The sequence below is a fragment of the Zootoca vivipara genome, chromosome 10 (assembly GCF_965207765.1).
Source record: "Zootoca vivipara chromosome 10, rZooViv2.hap1.1, whole genome shotgun sequence".
Lineage (NCBI taxonomy): Eukaryota > Metazoa > Chordata > Lepidosauria > Squamata > Lacertidae > Zootoca > Zootoca vivipara.
Window position 1 is genome coordinate 46150099 of NC_142593.1, and position 23265 is coordinate 46173363.

At 42.1% G+C, this 23265-nt stretch overlaps 1 protein-coding gene across 1 annotated transcript in view; it reads right to left on the reverse strand.

Moving 5' to 3' along the window:
* Positions 1-4651: 4651 nt before the first annotated feature.
* SLC1A3 (solute carrier family 1 member 3) overlaps positions 4652-23265 on the reverse strand; it is a 40106-nt gene continuing 21492 nt past the window's right edge. Inside the window, exons 4-10 of the mRNA XM_035100736.3 lie at positions 16195-16399; positions 14520-14562; positions 14066-14361; positions 13479-13712; positions 12426-12620; positions 10523-10657; positions 4652-9936 (exon numbers count right to left, since the gene is read on the reverse strand). Coding sequence (XP_034956627.3) covers positions 9732-9936; positions 10523-10657; positions 12426-12620; positions 13479-13712; positions 14066-14361; positions 14520-14562; positions 16195-16399 — 1313 coding nt within the window. The 3' untranslated portion in view covers positions 4652-9731. The remainder of the gene's footprint in view (positions 9937-10522; positions 10658-12425; positions 12621-13478; positions 13713-14065; positions 14362-14519; positions 14563-16194; positions 16400-23265) is intronic.

Sequence of the window (23265 nt, forward strand, 5' to 3'; positions counted from 1 at the left end):
TACTATGTCCATTCATATTTTGGCTAACATATGTACATTTTTGTTACTCCTTTGTATCAGCACATTATGTTTCCCTGTGTGTTAAGATCCTCCTCACTTCTCTAATACACCACAAATGCCAGGTATGCAACAATATGTATGTATTACAAAAACATTTCTTTACAACCAGGCCTTTGGTCGATTAACATTCTATGGCCTTTTAAGTGTGCTTGTGGGAGGAGGTTATTGGTTGTTGTTGTTGTTAGGTATTTTGTGTTCTCATTTTATACTTTTATGTTGTGAACTGCCTGTGATCTTCAGATGAAGGACGGCATACAAATTTAATTAGCAGCAGCAGCAACAACAGCGCACTTGACTGACAGTGCACATAGAATCAGTGACAGATTCAGTTTGCTGTCTTTCATCTTCCGTTTCTCTCTTCTGTTCCTTTAAGTGAACTGCACAGCACAGCAATGGCACAGCAGGATATGGTTGTTTTGGTGAACTAGTGAGAGTTAACATTTCTGTTTAGAGAAGAGGTGGGGCCTGTTAATAGTCTTCTTAATTGAGATGGAATAAATGCTTTCTGGAGGGAAAAATGGCTGTTTCATCACCTGTCCTTCAAATGCATACATAGGAGGGAGCATGCTCCTAAACCAGAGAACAGCCTAGCAGGATGGGAGTGTCTCATAACATGCTCAGTGGTTATTCATGTTAACTGTTTTTGTGAATTAGCCCACAGCATTAACTATGTCGTTCACACCCCAGGAATCAGCCAAAGCATGACCCAGCCTGCATGCTTTACGCCAGACCCCTACAAATTCCCTGTTAATGACAATAGACATGCTACCACATCCACAAGTACAGTGGTACCTCTACTTACGAATTTAATGCTTTCCGAACGCACATTTGTAAGTCGAAAAGATTTGTAAGTCGAATCCCATAGGAATGCATTGGGAGAAAAAAATTGTAAGTAGAAGCAACCCTATCTAAAAATTCGTAAGTAGAAAAAATCCTATCTAAACCGCATCCAAGATGGCAGATGGAGCTCTGTTCGTAAGTAGAAACATTCATAAGTAGAGTTATTCGTAAGTAGAGGTACCACTGTAATAGATTGGAGGTATATTTGCACTGCTGGGGCTCTGCTTAGTTGCATGTATGCACTCTGGGAAAGGAGGGGCATTTTTTTAAAAGTTCATGCCGCATCCAGCGAAAGGGAAGGACTGAAGATTAGTGATAGAGCATATGCACTGAATGCAAAATCTCCCAGCTTTGGAATCCCTGGCACTTAAGGAGGAAAAAGGAAACAGGTAGAAGGTATTAAGAAAAAGCTTCTTCCCGAGACTCCACAGAGTCACTGCTAGTCAAAATCCTAAGCTAAATGGACAGATGCCTGGTATATGGCACACAACGGATTTTTAAAGTTACTTAAAGTTCAGTAGGCTAGGTAAGCTCATGTTCATGTATGTATTTTATTTATTTGCTTTCTTATTAATATCCCACATTTTGACACATAGTTCTTGTAAGCCAAACCCCATCCATTATGTTCTAGCAAATGTATATTTTCAGAAGTGGAACTGTGCCACCCATTTCCCCCATCAAATCCTCTGAAGTCACATGATGATGTTTGACTGTTAACTTAAGCAGGTCTAGGCATCCACCTACCTTAGAGGTGGAGAATCTGTGGCCCTTCTGATGTTATTGGACTACACTTCCATTCATCCCTGATCACTGATCATGCTGACTGGGACTGATGGAAGTCGGAGTCTAGCAACATCTGATGGGCTACAGCTTCCTTATCCCTGATAGGGGGTACTCCAGATAGCCCACTTTGGAACTATACCATAAGCTGCTGGGAAAGCTCTTCAGAGGAAGACCAGGGTAATAAATAATACAATAAAATAAATAACTAAATGATGGGGAGCTCTGTGTTCAGGAGTCTGTGTATCACCAGTAAACTTGCTTCCAGTTTAATTCAAACCATCCATATGAATTCTGCTTTCTGACAAGGAAGTGCTCTTGTCAGTTACATAGCAAATGTAATTTTCATTGCTTTGGGAACCTGTCTTAGTTGAATAGGGGAATATAAATCCTATCAATCAGTCAATATAACTGAAAATAGTGTTCTTAGAGAAAAATTAAACATATATTGTAGCCTTTACCAACCTGATTCCTTGCTGGCTGGTGCTGATGGGAGTCTGTGATTCATTCAAAACATCTGGAAGGCATCGGGTAGGTAAAGTCTGTGGTATAAGGTCACTTAGAAACTATCGGTATTATGCAGGAGTTTCCGATACTTTTCCGGACATTTAAGTTTGCTCAATTAGTTTGGATTAATATGCCCAGTTGCTCATGTACAACAGGGTGTCCTCCAGATATTGTTGGACTACCGCCCTGACCACTGACCATGCTAGCTGGGGCTGGTAGGCATTGGAGTCCAACAGCATCTGGAGGGCATCACGTTTGTTATCTTTGCTCTAGTGCAACAAATCCACTTCTTAAAAATGGGCTTTTTGCGGTTAGGAAAGTGATGGGGAAATGCACTGAAAATATTGGGCTGAATGAATAGTGGGTATAAACATTGCACAAAGAGCTAAGGATGAATGCTCATTGTTGTACAACTTTTCTGCAAGCAAATGAACGTTCACTAAAGACCACACACAGTCTAACCCCTGTGCCAGCTTTGTGCGAGCAAGTCAGGCTGAATGCTCAAAACACAGGTCGTCTGGAAGAGAGCAGAGATTGACCGCCACCGAAAGCACTGTTGGCTTTGAACGAAAACTTTCCTCCTTTTTGTTGTTCTTTAGTTGACCAAACACACATCTGTAGGGTTGTAGTTGCTCTTTTAAACAAAGGGTTTTTTTGGGGTACAATTTCTTGTGAAGACGGTGTTGCTTGTCTGCATCTGCAGTTGGCATTCAGGAATCTGAAATCTTTTTTTGAACCTTATCCAAAAAAAGAAAAGAAAAAAAAGAAGCAGCCATAACAAGGCAGCCAGGGGGTTTCTGCCTGCCACAAGTGATTTATGCATTAGACAATTTAATAGGCAAAACCCTTCCATGTAGTGGGAATGAACCAATTAAAAAAGTGCACATCAGAGCTAACCCAATTTTATACAACACATTTAAATGATAATTTAGGGAAGCCCTTGAATACTGTATTTTGTCGAAAGATACCTTGCTGAGATTTATCTGAAGAAGTAAGAATAACTTGAACTCTAACACAAGAAAATGGAACTGGATTGTAACATGTTGAGCAACTGATGCTAACAAGGTTTACTGTACAAAAAGTTTGCTGTACAAAATTCAGCTGCTGGCAATGCTCCTGTAGCACCATGCCCTCCCCTCTTCCTTCCCAATACTTCAGTATATTGGAATGGAAAAACAAGATTTGACACATGTGGTTCTGTCTGAGCTCTGTTAGGTCCTTCTTGCAAGCTTCCCACAGGTGGTCCACCATGAGAGCAAGATGCTGGACCAGAAGACCTATTGGTCTGATCCAGCAGGTTCTTCTTATGTTCTGAGCTGTGATTAGTGTCCATGACTTGGGCAAAAAATAGATTAACTTTACAGAAAGGATAAGTTACAACCAATACTATGTGTCAGTTCAGGACTCTTGGGAGGGAGGTAACTTTTCTTGTAGGCTCTCGCATGATGCACACAACTGATGATCCAATTCTGAAGTGAACTGGGGGGTGGGGCGGGGATTCACTCATCGCTACATGCATCCCAGCCTTGTGCATATTTACTAACTTGAGAACAAGTCCCATTGGACTAGTGAGACTTACTTCTGAGTAAGTGTCCCATTGGCATCTGGTTGGCCACTGGGGGAAATAGAATGTTGACCTAGATATGCATTTGATTCAATCCAGCAGGGCTCCACGTGTGTTCTTAACAAGCCTAGAACATGTGCTCTCTTATTATATGGAAACAGACCTGGTAAAAAGGCTGCTCCTGAAATTCACTGTCACTATATGACCGGTTATATATAGACTGTGAAGAAAATTTCTTTTACAGAGTTGTCAAAATATGATATACAACAGTACAACAGAATGTTGGTAAGCAATTCAAGGGCTCCACATATATTGGGATATGCCAGCTCTCCCTCCCCACCTTCTCTCCACATTCATTAGTTGTACATGATCTTGTTGGTTGTCATCATGAACCATAATTTAATTAGTCCAAGTGAGAGAGTGCACTTTTCTTGTTTCAGGTTACAGACACAAAAACAGATAATTATATATAACTGTTAACAAATGATATATAACTATTAACAATGGCTGGTGTCTACAGCCTAGTGTCAGCAAAGCTGTCATATGATTCTCCAAGGTTTAGTTCAAGGGTGATGAACCTCTGGTCCACAGGCTGAATGCAACCCTCCCAGCCTCTGCATCCAGCCCTCAAGATTCTTCTCAAGCCATGTCATCTGTCATTGTTCTGAACTTGTGCCATTTCATATTATCAGATGTGGACTGTTTTCCTGTTACCTGGGTGGGGAGAGCACCTTCTCAGGTGGTCCCAATACTAAACAAATCAATAAATAAACCAGAACACACTGCTTGTTCACTACTGTTTGACTTAAAAAGAAGAACTGGAATTAATTTATGCACAACAATGCGAAGAGTCCCGTTATTCTCTGGAAGGCAAAACACCACACAGTTCAAAAATAAAAATGTAAAACTATTTTTTTTTATTGAAAATACATCTACAAAGTAATATTTCTCAAGCCACACTGGGTGCACCCAGCTGCCAACCCAGAGTGGGCAGGGAACAGAGATTGTTCTATGGTACCTGATTTCTGTAAGAAACAAAGTTAGTGTAAAAAATATTTTAAAAGCTGTCATGCTTTGTAACACATTTCCCCCCCTACAGTGATGTTACGGAAGGACAACCTTTAACACGAAATCTTCTTTGCAGTGTATTTCCAAAAAAATAGTATCCAGTCAAAAGCAAAAATGTAATTAAAAAGTTACTCCATATAATCTAATATTAACTTTTGTACACACATACTGAATACAGAATTTCTATAAAAAATATCTCTAGTTACATGTCAGAAGATGTCTGTCTGTAATCTAGTTTTTCTTTCTGTTAGCACAAGTAAGAAATATAATAAAAAGGAGCATCCACTACTGCATTCAGTTAGAGATGACCCAAGAGCTTTGCATTGTTTAAAACACCTCCAATTCCTGAATGCACTGGGTTAACTCCTATCCACTTTCTATAAGACAAGTGCTCAAGGACAAGCTAAGTGAGTAGGATCTGCAACTTGTGGAATAAGGAGCCTGCCTCATCAGTCCCAAGAAAGGCCGCCTATGTCCAGCATTCTGAGACTTTGTCCACTTCACATTTTGTAGTATGTGTGTCTGCAAGTTTTATTCACAGGTCACATTTTTGAACCAAAGATCCCCTATACATTCCAGAAAACCATTGATGTTCAGTGGCTCTCTCAGGGCAGGATTTTGGAGAAGTCCATGGTCCCATTCAGCAGAGTGAGCAGGGGGGGGGGGCTTTCAGATGCATCTGAGCTGGCTTGCCACATTCTATTAGCGTAAGGATTGGCACTTGTGCAACAGAACTTTCCCTCTCCTCCAGTTGCTGGGATTTGAAGGTGGGCAGAGTGCTGTCCAACTTGCAGGCTTCCAACAGGTATCTGATCGGCCCCTGTGAAAACAGCATGCAGAACCAGATGGTCCACTGGCTTGGTCCAGTGGGCTTGTCTAATGCTCTCCTCCTGTGCATGCCCCATGCCATCCCCAAATCTGCTCCAGAGGGTTGGGGAAACCCCCAGGACAGATTTAAGGGATGCATGGTGGGAGTGGGAAAGTTCTATTGCACAAGTGTCAATCTTTGTGCTAATGGAACGATTTATTTCATGCTATACTGGATACATGTTATCTTCTAAAGAACTACATCCCATAAGATCAATGATTGCCTAACTGCACCACCGATGTCAGTGGGCCGTTCAATCAGATGGGCTTCTTCTCATCTTATCAGCTTGCCAAGGCAATGTCGTGCAGTGAAAAGAGGGTATGAGATGGGTTTGGGCCATGTGGAAAGAGCTGATAGCAAGGCTCCTCCCCACTTCTGGAAACAGTGGCTCTGTTGGCATAGGGAGGAGCCTCATATTGAATTACTCTCCGATGGTCCAGCCTTCTGATGCTCCCATGGAAGTGCATGCAGGAAGCCTGCACTATCTGCCAGCCACTCATCCTGAACATACTTTTGGTTTTTACAGATGCACAGATCCAACATGGGACAGGGAGGAAAGGATGATTTATGGGGCAAAACTACTTGGAATTTTGTGTTGAGGAAGGATCTCTGCCTTCACAACGCTCCTGTGATACTGATGCCATGATTACACATACATTTGAACTCATCTGTTTTGCACACAAACACACGTGTGCATTGCAGTAGAGAGTGTACAACAATGGAGGTCTCCAGGATCCAGCCTCAGCTGCACCCCCGGTTTGCATCTAATCCACAAATCTGTATTTATACAGACCACCTTCACTACTGCTTCAACCCCCCCCCCTTCTCCCGTACAAACTAGGGAAGACTGTAGTGTTAGGTTAATTCTGGCTACTTTGTGAAGGGAAACGAGGTAACAAAAAAATCAAAGTTTAACTTCATAGCATATTGAGATTTAGCTGAGATGGTCTTGCAATTCTCAGGGTTCTTTGCCTTCAAAATCTGTGACCACATGAATGAACTCTCAGGGACAAAAATTACATTGAAATGGTTGAGTGGCAGCTGTAACACAAGAAATATATTGTACCTATCTCACAGAAATACTATCAATTCCCGCACCCCCATAGACTATGCAACCAGTTTGTGTGTGTATATATATCTACAGTACAGCACACCATCCCTGTTTCACTTCCATAAACCTTTCCCGTTTGACTGCTATGGCAATGCATGTAAATATACATATATATAAAATCATTCTTTTCTTTTTTCATAAATGGGCTTCATCGGGGAGTAAAGATTGCAGCAGGAAAAAGAAATGCTAATATATGGATCTCACCTCAGTGTGTAAAATCTGCCCTGCCTCTTACTCCCAGAAGAAGACTTATAATATTGCTCTTTAAAAATCCTCTCTTATATTTTCAATATTTATTCAACGTATTTGCTATCCTGCTGGTTTTTTTTTATATTCTTCCTTCTAAAAGTAATTGAGCACCACATTAGTTTCACTATTCTAAAAGATTACTCCCCCTACATCCAGGGGTGTTGCTAGAATGGAGAACTTGGCAGTGGAATGGGAAAAAACCCTCTTCCCTTGTAACCCCAATGTTGGGAAAAAATGCTTTTGGCAACAATTTCTTTTGTTTAGCAAGACAATGAAACAAACCAAATTAATTGGAAAACCACCCTGTTTGAAAGCATTCTCCTCTCCCCTGCAGTTCAATATGACAGTGGAAATGTTACTGAACCCTGTCAGATGCTCTGTGCGTTCTGCTTTCTACCTCTTAGTCTATAAGTGCTTCTTTCCATTGGAAAATCTCTGACACAAAGTAGATAGGCAAGGGTGAAGACGGGCAAACATTTTAACTGTGCAGAAGTGGTTGGAACTCACATTGCCTGCCCTGAAAACAAATGGTTCGGAATACAACAAAGATGTTTTTCAAAAAAACCACTATCTAGAATGCTACTCTTCACCTTTAGGTGGCCAGCTTTACTGAGCCCTTTACAGCAGTTAGAAGTGAGATGATAAGCAAGTTGTATCCATGTCACAGATTTAAACTATCCTAATAAGTGCCTCTTTTTGAGGGGGCGGGGGCTAGGGATCTTTAATAGAATTATCAGCACCAGCTAAAGTACCCACTAAAGTAGTAGATATAAAACTGATATGCCTTTATAAAGTTTCACTTAGGATCCCAACTCCCACTGAAAGTTAAAATGCATGTCAAACTCAACTCACTGTGCAGCTAGAGATCTAGGACAGGCCTTCCACAATTTATGGCCCACGACAAAGCCAAACGTGGCTCACTATCGGTCTGATGCTTGATAATCCCCTTGTGTTTGTGATCTGTCGTGTGCAGCAACCGCAGGAAGTTTCTTGAGCTATCATTACTGGTGGGCTAAATTCAGTTTGGTGGCTCACAACTTGTGCAGGCCTGTCTAGTTAAATCAATGGAATGTTCAGAGTTAAGTAAGTGCTTGGATAATTATGTCCGGTGGGAAGGGGGGGGGGCGCCTAGAAGTTGCCTCAAAAAAGCTCACACTGATGTGGTATCAACAGTTTAATATCCCGCCCCCTGCAACGAAGGGATGAAAGACAGTTTATGTTCCAAAGTGCATGTGTATATTAGATCTCTGATCCTGAAAAGACAGTGCGCATAGGTAACAGTACTTGTGTTAAGTAGTAATGCCATAATCCAAAAGAGGAACAGTAATGTTACACATACACAAATGCATTTCTAGGTCCATGATCTAGGAATTAAATGGGACATGAAGGTGCATAGTACCGGGAAGCTTTTCCTGATCCTAAAATATCCCCATTAGGTAGAAATGAAACTATGATACATCTTTTTTTTTTGCTTAGATGGTAACTAGAGCAGGTTGTGGGACATATTGTCCATGTATTTAAAACAAAAACCAGTATCCCTATTTTTTAGTGCTCCAATAGCAATAAAATAAGGAAATAATATATTTAAAAAGAGAAACCAAAATTTGCCACTCACTTTTCTGGAGAATAGCATCAAGTGTAAAAAAGTAAATTTACAATGCAATCCTATATGTGTCTACTCAGGAGTAAGGCCCATTAGATTCAGTAGGACTTACTCCCAGGTAAATGTGTATAGGATTACAGCCTTCCTGGTGTGAAGAATGTGTAACAGTCAAACAAACAAACAAACAAACAAACAAACAAACAACCCCCCCTTTTCAAGATTTCTTGTCTGCTTTGCTGCTTCAGCTTACATAAAGTGAGATCACATTTACATGTGCACTTGAATATTCTTGGTAATTTGATTACAATATATCCCATCCCCATAGCACATCACATCACACCATATCATAATGTTGTATGCTTGGTATTTCTTCTTCTTATTATTATTTTAATGGGATACAATCATATAACACATTCATTACTAAGTAATAGGGTATGTTTTTCAGCAAGGACTTAACTAGACATTACAGTAGATGGAGCTGCTCAATCTTCTTTCCCCTCTCCTTCCACGTGCCACCTGAAACCTTTATCCAGGTAAACATACCACGTGGAATGATGTCATTGCGCTGTGCATTGCCCTCTTCTGGCCACACAGGACTGGATGGAGGGCGAGGCACACAGTGATGACATCACAATACGTGTCGTGCTTGCCTAGATGCAAGCACAAGGAGAAGGGGGCAAAGAGACCTTGCATGTAGGTTTTATCCAGTAACGTCACTGAACTGACAGTAAAGCTTCCATCAGCGAAATGAGGAGGGAAGCACTGTAGCCTTCACTTCCCTAAGCTGCACTGGAGGGTCCCACAACTCTCAGGAGCAGATATAGGGTGTGAGGAGGGGCTCTAGGCCTATGAGGAAATTGCTGAAAATAGCTTCCCTTCCTGCTGATGGAAGCCTTAATAACAGCTGAGTGACACCACTGGATATAACCTCATGTCTCTCATCATGTCTAGTTAAGCCCTAAACCTTTTCAGTGCTTGTATATATATAGAGAGAGATGAGGAACAAATGGACAAGTTACAGAAAGGATTGGAGAAAGTGTACGCTTTCTGCGTACCTAGTGCTTTGCATCGTTCCTCTACCTTACATCTTGGTTTCACTGTCTAAGGGCTTTTCATTTTCGTTCTCTTGGGAGATCAGCTGGTAAGGCTTCTTCATTTCATTCTCCTCTATCACAGAGTTGCCCATCTCAGCATCCTTGTTCCTCAACTCATGCCGCGATAAGTGTTCTACAATCCCTGCGCCGATAGAGTCTCCCAAGACGTTGGTGGTGGTACGCAGACGATCCCTATAGAACAATTTGCAATTTAAACAAGCTAGGCAGGCCAAAAGCCCCAATAGATTACAAAGTACATTATTACACTGATTCACTGAAATTAGGAAAGGAAGATGTAATCTGCAGTGCACTTGACATTGCAATTCTATACTCAAGTAACAAAACAAAACATGCAATTGTATATAAAGAAATTTATTTGTAACATTTCCATCTGATCCTTTCCTCTAAGGCGGAGGTTCTTAACCTGTGGCCCATGAGGTGGTGGGAAGGTGCTATCCTCCTTTCCCCCAGCACAACAACCCTATGAAGTAGGATAGATGAAACAAAGTATGTTTCTGGCACGACGTCATCCAGAAAGCTTCTTGAGCGAGCAGAGATTTGAGAAACACAATACTTTCAAGGCATGGGCAACATCCTAATCGGTGCTGGCTTGCTTTGCAGTTAAATTGATATTTTTTTTATATCCTATGCAATACAACTGAATATTGGTAAAACATTCATGGGGAAATGAACTAAAATGACTTGCAAGTTTAGTTTTCATGAATGCCCCCCAGCCTGCTTCATTTTATAATATACTTTACACTGCAGAAATACTCACAAAAACCAATCCACTGCAATGATAAGGGTGATATCGTCTGTAGGCAAACCAACAGATGTCAATACAATCACCATAGTGACGAGGCCAGCCTGAGGAATTCCTGCTGCACCAATGCTGGCGGCTGTAGCTGTAATGCTGTTCAGAGAAAGGAGACACCAAAACAATCACACAGAGCTTTTAATTTTTAAACGCACACATAGGTTGTGTTTTTAAATGTTTTCCCCGCCTTCCTTTATGTCTTATGAGAAAAATTTGCACATACTCTAGATCAGCCTTTCCTAACCTGGTGCTGTCCAGATGTTTTGGACTAAAACTCCCATCTAGCCAGCACAGCCAACCGGAAGGCAACAAGTTCAAAAAGCCCGAGTCAGATCAGTAATCAGGGACACCTCTCTCCTCCATGATGTGGGGCCATCCAGTTGAGCAGAAGGCTGGCAAAGCACTTTCCTGCGGCCTTGAACTCAGCTGATGGGTGGTTAATTCAAGCCTGCTTTGTGCAGGGATTAGTAGCACAAAGTGGTTTACATTGAAACTGCTAATAAAACGGAGGGAAAAACCTCAGCTGATGACTGATTGGGGCACACCTAGCTCCTGCAAAGGAACAAGCAAGAACCCCACACCTGATGTAATACTGCATATGACATCAGATGGGTGTGGTTTGTTAGGAATGGCCAGATTTGTCCACAGGCTGGAGGTTCTCCACCACCCCTGCTGTAGCTGATTAAGACTGTGTGGTAATCCTAGGTAAAGGGGCCCCTGACCATCAGGTCCAGTCGTGTCCGACTCTGGGGTTGCGGCGCTCATCTCGCTCTATAGGCCGAGGGAGCCGGCGTTTGTCCGCAGACAGCTTCCGGGTCATGTGGCCAGCATGACAAAGCTGCTTCTGGCGAACCAGAGCAGCACACGGAAACGCCGTTTACCTTCCCCCCAGAGCGGTCCCTATTTATCTACTTGCACTTTGATGTGCTTTCGAACTGCTAGGTGGGCAGAAGCTGGGACCGAACAACAGGAGCTCACCCTGTTGCAGGGATTTGAACCGCCAACCTTCTGATCAGCAAGCCCTAGACACTGTGGTTTAACCCACAGCGCCACCTGGGTCCTGTGGTAATCCTATATACACACTTATCTGGCAGCAAGTCTCATTGAGCTCACTGGGGCTTACTTCTGAGCAAACATGCATACACTTGTGGTGCAACATGCAGATTGATATGTGTATTATAATGCTTTAAACATATGTGCTATAATATGTTTTTGAGAAGTGTGCTTGCTTCTGCCTATATTTGGTTGAACAATAAAATCTGATGATAATGACGATATTCAAGTAATGATCATTTACTCTTTACCCCTGGATTATACTTATGGAAAATTACTAAAGTTACAGGAATTACTGAAGATTTTCTCAAGTGAATACAGAACAAGCTCAAGGAAGTATGCTGAACTGTGTTGATTAAAAAGGCATATATTTCAATGGCAGAGAATTGTAGCCCAATCCTATGCATGCCTACTCAGAAGTGAGTTCAATGGGACTTGCTCCCAGGTAAATGTGCATAAAATTTCAGCCTGAATCATTAAGTTCTTCAAGGACCCCCATTTTATTCAACATTATGGTAACCCTTTTCTTTCTTGTACTGTCTAGCTTGCTAGGGCTATATTGTCACACCCATCCCCCTGTAAGTGAGCTACTTCACTATGTTAGGTGATGATTTAAGTCCCATTGCTTTCAGTGGGTTTACAAAACCTGGAGCTAACTCATATTGACAATGATTTCAATCATGGGCATAATGAGGTACACATAGAGGGCAGTTGAAATATACTGTGGTTCCTTATCACATCTCTTTCCCACTACCATACGATGCAAAAAGCAGCCCATGCAAACGTCTAAAGTTTTGCAAAATTTACAAACCTGATTGTGATAATCTGTCCAAAGTTGAGCTCCATGTTATTAACCTGTGCAATGAAAATGGCAGCCAGTGCCTCATACAAAGCTGTACCATCCATGTTAATAGTTGCACCCACAGGAAGCACAAATCTTGTAATGCGTTTATCTACTCCATTATTCTCTTCCAAACACCTAAATGTGATCGGCAAGGTGGCAGAACTAAAGCCAAAAGGGGGGAAATGGAGAAAAATTAACTCATTGGAAAAGGCAGGTAATATTGATAAGGATGATTATTACTGACATTATGGAGCCACCCAGAACAAGTACAACTGGCAGAGATTTCCTGTCTCCTCAAATTACCTACAAATTATTATTTCTTAAATGAAATTAGTTCACATGTTCAACTGTGTGCCAGTGCCCCAATCTAGCTAAGAGCATCTCCACACATAGTTGGGTGCCTGTGTGTGTTGGTTGAGCCCATACCTCAGTGGTGGATCTCACGAGTTGCCTGCAGATGTGTCCTGGTTCACACCCTGTCATTTCAGTTGAAAGCCTTAGATCTGGAAAGCTAGTGCCAAAGTAGATAGCACTGGGTATAAAGTAGCTCCAGATGCTCACTTACTGGATCAGGAACCATGGGCTGTATCCAATGCTAGCCCATCTCAGAGTAGACCCATGAGTGTAAATTGAATGTCCATTGGTATGTGCACCCAAGTGAAATCTCTGGCCCTCCAGATGTTGCTGGGCTTCAGCTCCCATTAGCCCAAGCCAGCACAGTCAATGGTCAGGTTTGATGGGAGCTACAGTCCAACAACACATGGAAGGTATCAGGTTCTCCACTCCTGGCCTAAACTCAATGCACTGCTGTAAACGTTTATGCGAATTGAAATGAAGTTCCCTGTCCAAACACTGCTACAGCTTGTCATGTTTAATTCCCTTTGTAAAACATGACTAGAGCTGGATTGAGGCAAAAGTGGAGTTATTAAAATGGTGTACATGCATATGCAAACTCAGTGAACTCACCCCCTATTAAATTCTACTCAAAATCAAACTTGATCTGGCTATGAATATTCCTACCTTGAAGATGTTCCCAGGGCTGTGATGAGAGCTTGCAGCAATCCTCCAATAAAGACCCAAGGGTTCTTTCGAGTGATTAGGAAGTAGAGTAAAGGGAGCACCACAATAGCATGGATGAGCAAACCAATGATGACAGTAACAGTATACATGGCAAGCTGTCCTCCAATCACGCCCATATCTTCCATCTCAACAATTTTTCCAGCAATCAAAAACAGGATACCAAGTGGTGCATACCTACAAACAAATCACACAGTTAATATAATATACGGCTATCCAATGAGAAGCCTAGGTGTGTACATTTTTGTGGTGCTATTTGCATGCACTCAGAAATTTCCCGACACATTCCAAGGGGGCTAAGGCTGAAATCCCAAACACATTTACATGAGAGTAAGCTTCACCGAATACAGAGGAACTTACTTCCAAGCAAACATGCATGAGATTGTTCTCTTATTTAGCCGCACTGGAAATTAATGGCAAATAAATGGAGAATGTTAGGCAGGGAAGGGATTTTTCCTCTTGTATTCTGTAAAATGCCATGCACACTGATGGCGCTAGATATATCAACAAATGTAGCATTCAACACCTACCACATGATTAGTGATACGAGGCGCATGATAGCCTCATTAAGGCAATCAAAGAATTCTCTCAATGCACGTCCTTGCTCCTTCATGTTCCCTATCACCAGTCCAAAGCTGATTGAGAACACAACCAGTCCAAGTGCATTTACTCCATTTACAGCCCCTGGAATAGGGATCATCTCCTTTTTCAACTGAGTTAGGTTTTCCATTGCTTCGGACACATTGTTTATAATGCCAGCAAGGACAGATGTTTCGTTTGAGTCAACTTTTATACTAGGTGTCCGTTCCTCATAGTTTGTTTTGAACTGTGAGAGATGGGGGGGAAAGGAGAGACGTTATATCCGTGTCTTTTCTAGGCATTACAAAAACATAATGGCTAAGACTACTCAGTTGCATCTGATCAGAAGATTTACTTGAAGGCTCCCGAATGAAGATAGATGTAATTAAAAACACACATTGTTACCTGTTTAAAGCAGGCTTCCACCAGATTCGGAGGGAACATGTTTCTGTGAAGAAAGAACAACAACTATTTGAGGCATAGTACACATGAAGCCCTATTGAAGGTGGTGGGATTTACATCAAAGGGTTGGGCTCCATGGTCATCTATTTGGCTTGACCCAATAGGATTCTTCTTGTGTTCTTATGAGCTCATAAGAAGCTTCCACACCATACTAGGTCAGATTGCTTATCCACCTAGTGATGATTATCTACAGTGACTTGCAGTGGTTCTTTGGGTAGAGGTGTTTCCCATCATTTGCTACTTGATCCTCTTAATGGAAGATGTCAGGGACTGAATATGAGACATGTATTCTACCACAGATATATGGTCTCAGCAGTATATTGAACTAGCATCAATTCACTCTCTCCTTTTTTATTTTTTTTAAAAGACTGCTACTTCTTTGCAATTCACCAAATTAATCTCAGCGAACTTTCTTCTCAACCTTTTGAGCAGGTACTGCAAATCTACCCTGCCTCAAGTTTACCTTGGTTAGACAGTAGAAATAATAAATACACGTCTTCCTTGATTCAGAATATATACCACACTTTTGCAGTGAGAAAGTAAAGCCGTGGAAAGAGGAGGGTATAGAAAGGGGCCCTCCAAAACGTAGAGCCGGAGCTTTGTTTGAAATCACAGTTCCAACAGGTTCACAGTCAACCCACAGAAGAAATTCTCAAATTCCTCACATGCTTTTAGAAGGCACAGCTGTGGGGAGAAGCGGGGCAGGTCTGCCTAAGGCGTTTTGCTGACACAAAGGATAAGATGGTGTCCCCCAAATCCACATATCACAATCCACAACATTCTTGTACATTGGCCTTAATGATTTCCAGAATGAAATGTCCACCACAGGAAGTTAGAACAAAGTCCTACTGTAATCTTTCCATTTTAAAAATTCTATGTAAAATTTTATTTTAGCCAGTACTATAAAATTCTAAACTTAAAAAAGCCACAGACATCCTGTTATTGTGTCCTACGCTAACTACCTTTTCTTTTACTTTTCCATTCTACATGCAGAATCAGACTTGAACATAGGAAGCCTGCTATTTAAACAAGTCAGACCATGGGTCCATCTAGCATCAACATGCAGCACCTCTCCATGGTTTCAGATGGGACATTCCCAGCTTTGCTTGGAAATGCCAAAGATTGAGCCTGGTACTGTCTGCATGGAAAGCCATTGCTTTACTATTGAGATCAAAGGTGGCTGGCCCCTGAAGCTTACTTCAAGAGTGGTGATGGGACAATTTCCTCCACCATACTGAGCACAGCAGGAGAGTTTCGATAGTGCAGAGTAGACCAGCTTAGGGAACTCAGGGGAAATGGTGGGTGACTACCACCTCCTCAATTATGTTTCCTGAGGCAGCCATATTACTCTGCCTAATAGTAGGGCTGGCCCTGAATTGGGGAATTATGAATTGCTTCAAATCTCATTAGTAGACCCCACAGTACATTGTTAAGAAGCTTAAAAAGCCTGATCAATAAGCCTTGGGGGGTCTATGTTTACAAGTTATTTCTGAGCTGGGGGTGCCATTTTGAAGGGAAAAGAGAGAGAGAAAAGATTGATAGCTCTGGGTGTTAATGCATTCAGTCATATGCTGTAACTTTCATTACCTTGCTTATACGACAGAAAATGCATTTTTACCTGATCAAGTCCAGAAAGGCGTCTGCGGCTGTCACTCGCACAATCTTGCCTTCTCGGTGCATTTTTTCCTTTGATCCTTTCCCTGGATGGATGATGACCACCATGATAATTCCAATCAGGACAGCAATGATTGTGGTGGTCATGTAGTAGACGACGGCTCGGAGCCCCATCTTCCCTGATGCTTTGCTGTCCAGGGCAGCAACTCCTAGCAAATAGAAACACGAGAGCGAAACTAGAGTCTATACATCACAAAAAAAGTTTGAATACACATACTAGAACAAGCATTCTTGTAATACTAAAACCCTGATGAATGGTGTGGCATTCAGAAAAAGAAGTATTTATTCTCAAAGCGTATTGTTAAATTAGGGAATTTGCTCCCACAAGTTACAGCCGCCAGCTCTGATAGCTTTAAAAGAGGATTAGACAAATGGAATAATAAAGCTATCAGTGACTACTAGTCAAAGATAGAAAACAGATGCTCTCTCATGGAGCTACAGTCCAAAGAGGGAAGGGTCATAGTTCAGTAATAGAGTAACCGCTATGCATGCAGAGGGCCTCCCCACCCACAGATTCAATCCCCAGCATCTCCAGGTATCATAGAATCAAAGAATTGTGGATTTGGAAGGGACAACATGGATCATCTAGTCCAACCCCCTGCAATGCAGGAGTGTTTTGCCCAACAGGGGGCTCAAACCCACAATGCTGAGATTAAGAGTCTTGTGCTCTACCAACTGAGCTATACAACTTCAGTGTTGACAATGCTGATGTAGATGGCCCAAGCTTGATATAAAGTGACTTCCTTTGCGCTTATGTTACATTTCTCCCTTGAAATTTGAGACATGGTGTGCTTTATAGCAGCACAACTGCAGGGGAGATAAAATCTTCCCCTCTCTCCCCTGATACACATGAACTATCCTTGGATTGGGAGAGATGGTATGTCTGTTTTTGGAATGAGTTGCAAATGTTATATAATACAATTATTTTGTGCTTGAACTTCTTATGTTGTAATTTCTTATTTACAAAATAAGCTGGTCACATTCCCATAAAATGTATAAATTGTTATAATTCACAAATTTTAATTTAAAAATGGTACAAATTAACACATGAATATATATTAAAAACATATAGTAAAAACATCACTATACACAGGCTGTAGATGCTATTACCCAAAAATATCCAGCTGGTATAATCTTTTGCTATTTCCATATACTTTCTAATATGTGTATTGATTATTGATTATTTAATTTCTATAGTGCTTAATATATTAAAAAATATCTCCAAGCAGTGTACAGAAAGCTGAAACAACAACAGGCAACTTAAACAGACATTACAAAAACACACAGCTACATATAAAAATGTTACATTAATACAAAGTTAGTAATATGTAAAAATATCAATTCATTTTCCTTCTGACTCCCCTTCCTCTCCGCCTCTGGGTTCTCAGCTCACCCACAAAAGTCTCACAATGAAAAGAGTTCCTGGAAACAGCTGACATCACCCTGATCTCTCACTCTGGACTTGCTTTTTATGGGCATGCCCAAGGAGGATGGTCCCTCCTTAGGCTGCCCAGAGCTGCACTCTCAACACCCAATTATGGATGCAACAGGTTTGTTGAGTTTCCCAGGGGGTCCAAAGGATGGGAAAAGGGTTCCCCTCAATTCACAGCTCTTTCTTCACCCTCTGTCCTCTCCTCCTCTGATTTCATACCCCTCCTTCAAGCATCTTAACTTGTGGGAGTGCATCCCTCCATCAGTGCTCCCACAGATACGTGATTACAGGTGTAGAGGAAATGCCACATTTAAATAGAGATGAAAGAGACACAGGACAAGAGTTCTATCTGAACCAATCAGCCTCTTGAGCTATAAGTGGGGCCTTCTGCTCCCTGATTCCTGCTTATTGCTGCAGGTAATGTACCAGGTGGGAGTTAAGTGAGAAGCAGAGTAGTGTTAGGGTCCCACACTTAGGAAGTGGGTAAAGCTTGGGAGAGGTAATCAGCTCCAGGAGCAGTAAAGGCTTTGCTGATTTTTTTGGAAGTATATGAGATCTTGTGAATCTGACCTGATCTGCTAGACCAGTCTTGTCCAAGCTGGTGCCCTCCAGATGTTTTGGATGCCACCTCATTTCAGCTCCCGCTAGAAGGGACAATGGTCGTGGATGATGGGAACTCAGTCCACAACATCTAGAGGACACCAGCTTGGCGAAAGGCTGTGCTAGACTATCCCTCCTTGTGGACTTCTGTTCATGATCAGAGAAGGATGTGAAGAAGACAGCTAGTACAAGTATGAAGGAACTGCTAACATAGCTACCTAATCATAGCATAGACTCAGTCAACCAGGAGGTCTGTTGTCATTTCAGACAAAGGACAACAGTCCTCCGATAGCATTAAAAAACAGAACAAAAGCACTTAAAAATACACAGGGAGCCTCTGTAGATATAAAAAGGTCCATGCTTTAAACAACCACTTTCCAGCAGTTGGAAGGTGATGAAGAGGATGAGAGATGGGATGCAGCCAGTGTGCTCATCTCTACTTGCCCCCATCACATGTTCACTGTCCCCTATTCATAGCACCTGAATTGCTTTACTGTTTTTAGTGTATGCCATATGCCAGGCACCCCCAAACTACGGCCCTCCAGATGTTTTGGCCTACAACTCCCATGATCCCTAGCTAACAGGACCAGTGGTCGGAGAAGATGGGGATTGTAGTCCAAAACATCTAGAGGGCCGAAGTCTGGGGATGCCTGCCATATGCTTTTAGTGTAAGTCCCTCGTTTCCCTGGGATGCTCCTAATTACTCTAGATTTTTTTTAATAGGGTTGTTTGAAACTCTTCAGAAGACTGGTAGATCATTGTATGTTTCCAATTTCCTCAGTAAACATTCCTGAAAGGTGTATAAGAACATTAAAAGTGCCTTGGTAGGGTCGAAATCTCAGCAACTATCAAGTGAAAAGAAATTAGCTGGCAGCCCACCAGTGGACTGTGGTGGTCCACCTGTAATAGTCTTCACTGAGCTCTCATGATGAACCTATGGATACTGTAGTTCTGGCATATTATAGCTACAGCTATAGTGTTCCCTATACTTATGGGATCCAGGTGTAGAGGAAATTATCAGATAGTGAGCATACAGTTTAAAATTTGATCTGCAAACTGTATTTCCAAATTATTTGGAGGATTAATGACAAAGCAGCTACTAATTTGCTAGTAGAAACCCAATTCCGGAATGCCCTCCCTTAAAAGGCTCACTAGGTGCCTAAGTTGCTATATTTTGGTGCCAGAAAAAAAAAGTTATTTAGCCAGGTATTTTAATTGCTTTCATCATTAACCCTGTTGAATATAAACAAAGCAAAACAAACCTGGCATTAGCCATGTACGCTATGTAATACAAAGAGACCTCCAATGAAGATGATGTAGAGATATTTTCATTTGGACCATGGTTCGTGAATTTTTCACTGGGGTCAAGGCCTCTTGCCCTCAGACAGGTTCCCCAATGCCATGTTTTGTGGAGAGCCTGTGATTACTTAGAGGCAATTTTGTACATGCTCAGATTCACTCTTGTCTTTTTTATCATCACTTTCCAAAACTCAGCCCTTGGTACTGAAGCCAGGTTCTATAGCTGAAGAGCATATTCAGGCTCCAAATAAACTCCAGACATGCTGTGCTTTGAGCTGCAACTGATTTATCCTCTGAAACTTGTCAAGTGCAAAGCAACAAGGAACTTTTTGGATGCCCAGCCCAGCAGTACATTTCCTGTTTCTCACATCTGCCAGGGCAAAGCCTTGCTGCGGGGGCTGTTTAGATACTAATTTAACTCTTTGCATGATTCCGTCTCTTGCTCACTGTATTGGAATGTGCCACACAATATGCTTTTTGATGGGAAACTAAAGGCGTAATTTATCTTCTTTATGTGTGCTAAGCAGAGCAAGAGGTAAGGACTCACAGAGATTCACAGCAAGCCATAGAACAGTGATTAGTAACAGCTGACAGCCTCGGACCAAGGCTCTTTCTCTTTGGTCGCCTCATTGTAATACCAGAGCACAAAGAACTTACTGTCCCAGTGCCAAGAATCAGAAGTGCAGGAGCACAGAGAATAGCAGCAAAAAATTTTTTTACAGGAACAAAACACAGCTGATACCTGCTTAGTGGAGACCTGAAAAGGCCATCCCTTTATGGACGTGACATCTTGATCAGCATTTCCCCCCATCTCACAAGAAGGTTTAAAGTTGCTCATTCACAAAAAAGGAAGAAGAAATGACTGTTGGCAGGGAGGGGGAAAAGGACGCATGCACACTCACACTCACACCAGTCATCCACTATTAAAGGCGATTTGCTTCTGTTGGCCCTCCTAATGTTAAATAAGCATGATGTAATGCGGTGAATTACTTTAGTTTAATTAGAAGAGAGTTCATCATAGTAACTTATTAAGCCAGTCAAACGGCATGGTCACTTGGGATGCAGAGCAATTAAAGTAGAAAATTAATACACAGATTATTGATGCATGGAAATAGCAGGCACTTGTACGTGGCACACCAGATGTTGTTAGACTACAACTCCCATCATCCCTGACCATTGATCATTCTGGCTGGGGCTGATGGGAGTCAATGTTCAACAATATCTGCAAGGGTAGCCATCTTTGGCTTGAAAGATCATTATGTTCATTTGTCTGGGGTTGCCCTCTCTCCCACATCAAATTCCCCAGTCAGGAGCAAAAGGATTTTGGGGCGCTGACTTGGCCCCCAGATCATGGGTGCCCAGTGGTGCTATTATAACATGAAGTCATGACTTTACGTCACCCCCGGAAGTGGTGTTGGAGGCCCTGTAAGGCCTAGGACACCCCTTTCAAGCCCCCCCCCCAAGGCCTCAGATGGGATCCAGAAGTTGCGTCCAAGGCCCCACAGAGTGGGTACTCAGCGAGCCCCCAGGGCTTCCTGGAGTTGCAACCAGTGATGGATTTGTATGACCAAACTATAGATTCAGCTTCGTATCTATGGAATGCTTTCTCAAAATGCTCCACATATACAACTCGCAACTCAACAGATTGAAAGCAGTGCACCATCTGTGTACTGCAGTCCACCATAAACTGAGCACTGTTTTTCCAGTGAAAGTGCAGGATGCACATTTTCTCAAAGAAAATAAAATAATAAAGTTTCTAGACCTGCAAAACCCAAAGCAAGAAAACCCAATGGAAAGTGGAGCATATTGCAATATGCAGCCGATGGTCTTTCTTATGCTCAGGGGACCATAAATTGCAATGATTAGTATATCGTATACTAATGATTATTACAAGAACTCTGAAAGATAGATTAGCATTATTATCTTCATGCTTAAGATGAGTGGTTGAGGCTGAAAGATAAAAGCTTGGCTAAGACTAAATTTGGGACTTCCACATTAACAAGGGCCAAGTCAAACATTCTCATAAAAGAACTTTTGGCTCAGGATTTGGGAGCTCTGAGATTTCCCAAGACCACCATCCTTCTTGGTTTAACCACCATCTGTTTTACTGTCCTGGTGATGATGACAATGGTGTTCCTTGGAATTCCAGTGGCTGGTTGCTGGCATTGCCATCCCCCAACTTCCAAGAGTGACAGCTGAAGTATTGCCCTCACTCTCATTGACTCAAAGGTGACACTATGTGGTGACCTACTGCCCTCAATCTAGGAAGTCCTGGAGGTAAAATGGTGATCTCCCCACACTAGGAAACACTCTGGTCACCAATAGCAATTTTGCTGCCTATGTCAGCCCCCTATCTTCTGTGCCACAGAAAATAATCAAAATGACCTTCCCAAATTCAAAACCTCTGAATGGAGTGGCAAAACTGGGGAGGCCATTTCAGCTCAGTCCTGGACCAGCTCTTCCAAATGTTGCTAGTTCTTCCAGGTCTATGGAATTAGATTTTCTCTGACGATAAGATTGATGCTTGGAGACGGACTCAGAACTAAAACCAGCAAGATGACATTCCCCTGAAACATGAGCCATGGAGTTTTTCTCCTATAGCTGCAGGCAGGGGTCATGGTGTCACAGAAAAACCAGATTTCCCGCTCCAGAATCAGGCGCAACTTTCTGACCCCTGGAAATGAGGGTCAGAGTTCATGGCTTTGTTGAAAATGCTGTCAGTTGCGGCAACAGTGCTCTCTGGAATGCAGCCACACATCAAGTTCAGCAAGGAACTCCTGCTGTTCCTGGGAGAGAAATTTAGGCGCAGTAGAGTCACGTGGCATAAGGGAAGGGAGTTTTGTGGCCGCAATGACACTCATCCTTAGAAAAAGAGTAATCATTGCTGGAGCATCTGAGTACATGGAATGGGGAAGAAGGATGCCAAGCATGAAGCTGCGCCGAGAAGGCAGAACAACCGCAGGGTGCAGGAGAAACTTCATGGTCTCAGAATTGGTCAAATGGTGCTCCTGAGAACAACCACTGGGTGAGCTCCATCTCAAGCTGCTATTTGGTATGGGAGGAAAAACATGGAGTGCCACATAAAAATGTTTTAATAATTAAATGTCCCTCTGCCCAAGGAGGGAAAAAACAGCTTTCCAGGGACAGGACTTTCCACAGTACAGGACCCCTTCCCTGCATGGTGGTTAAACCTGCTCTCTCCATGAGTGGCTGCCTTTTTTTAAGTTCAAAAGGCTGAAATGCAATGCATGACATTTATTGTCAATGACTAGCTCGACTCTCAGTCCTGCAGTGCTGGTTCTGGAGTTTCTTGCTGAATGGGAACGTGGGGAACAGGTTGCATATCTATAGCTATATCTCAGAAACACCTTGTATCAAGATTAGTATATAACATCACAAAACAGACAGTGATGAGCAAAGTTCTGCCATTCCATGCAAGTAACTTGCATTTTTTTAAAAACAAACAAGCAAACAAATAATAAATAAAAATTCAAGTTCAGCGGGGGGAAATCTTACATACACTAGATTTCTCAGAGGTGGGGATGCTTGAGGAATGCTCTATTTAAAAACAGAGTTGATTTTCACTCCCCTACCCCAGCATCTGCAAAATGAGAACAGGGCAATTATATCTTTCAGATTTCACACTGCTCTGAATATTGCGACATCGTTCTCAGCTATTTTTGT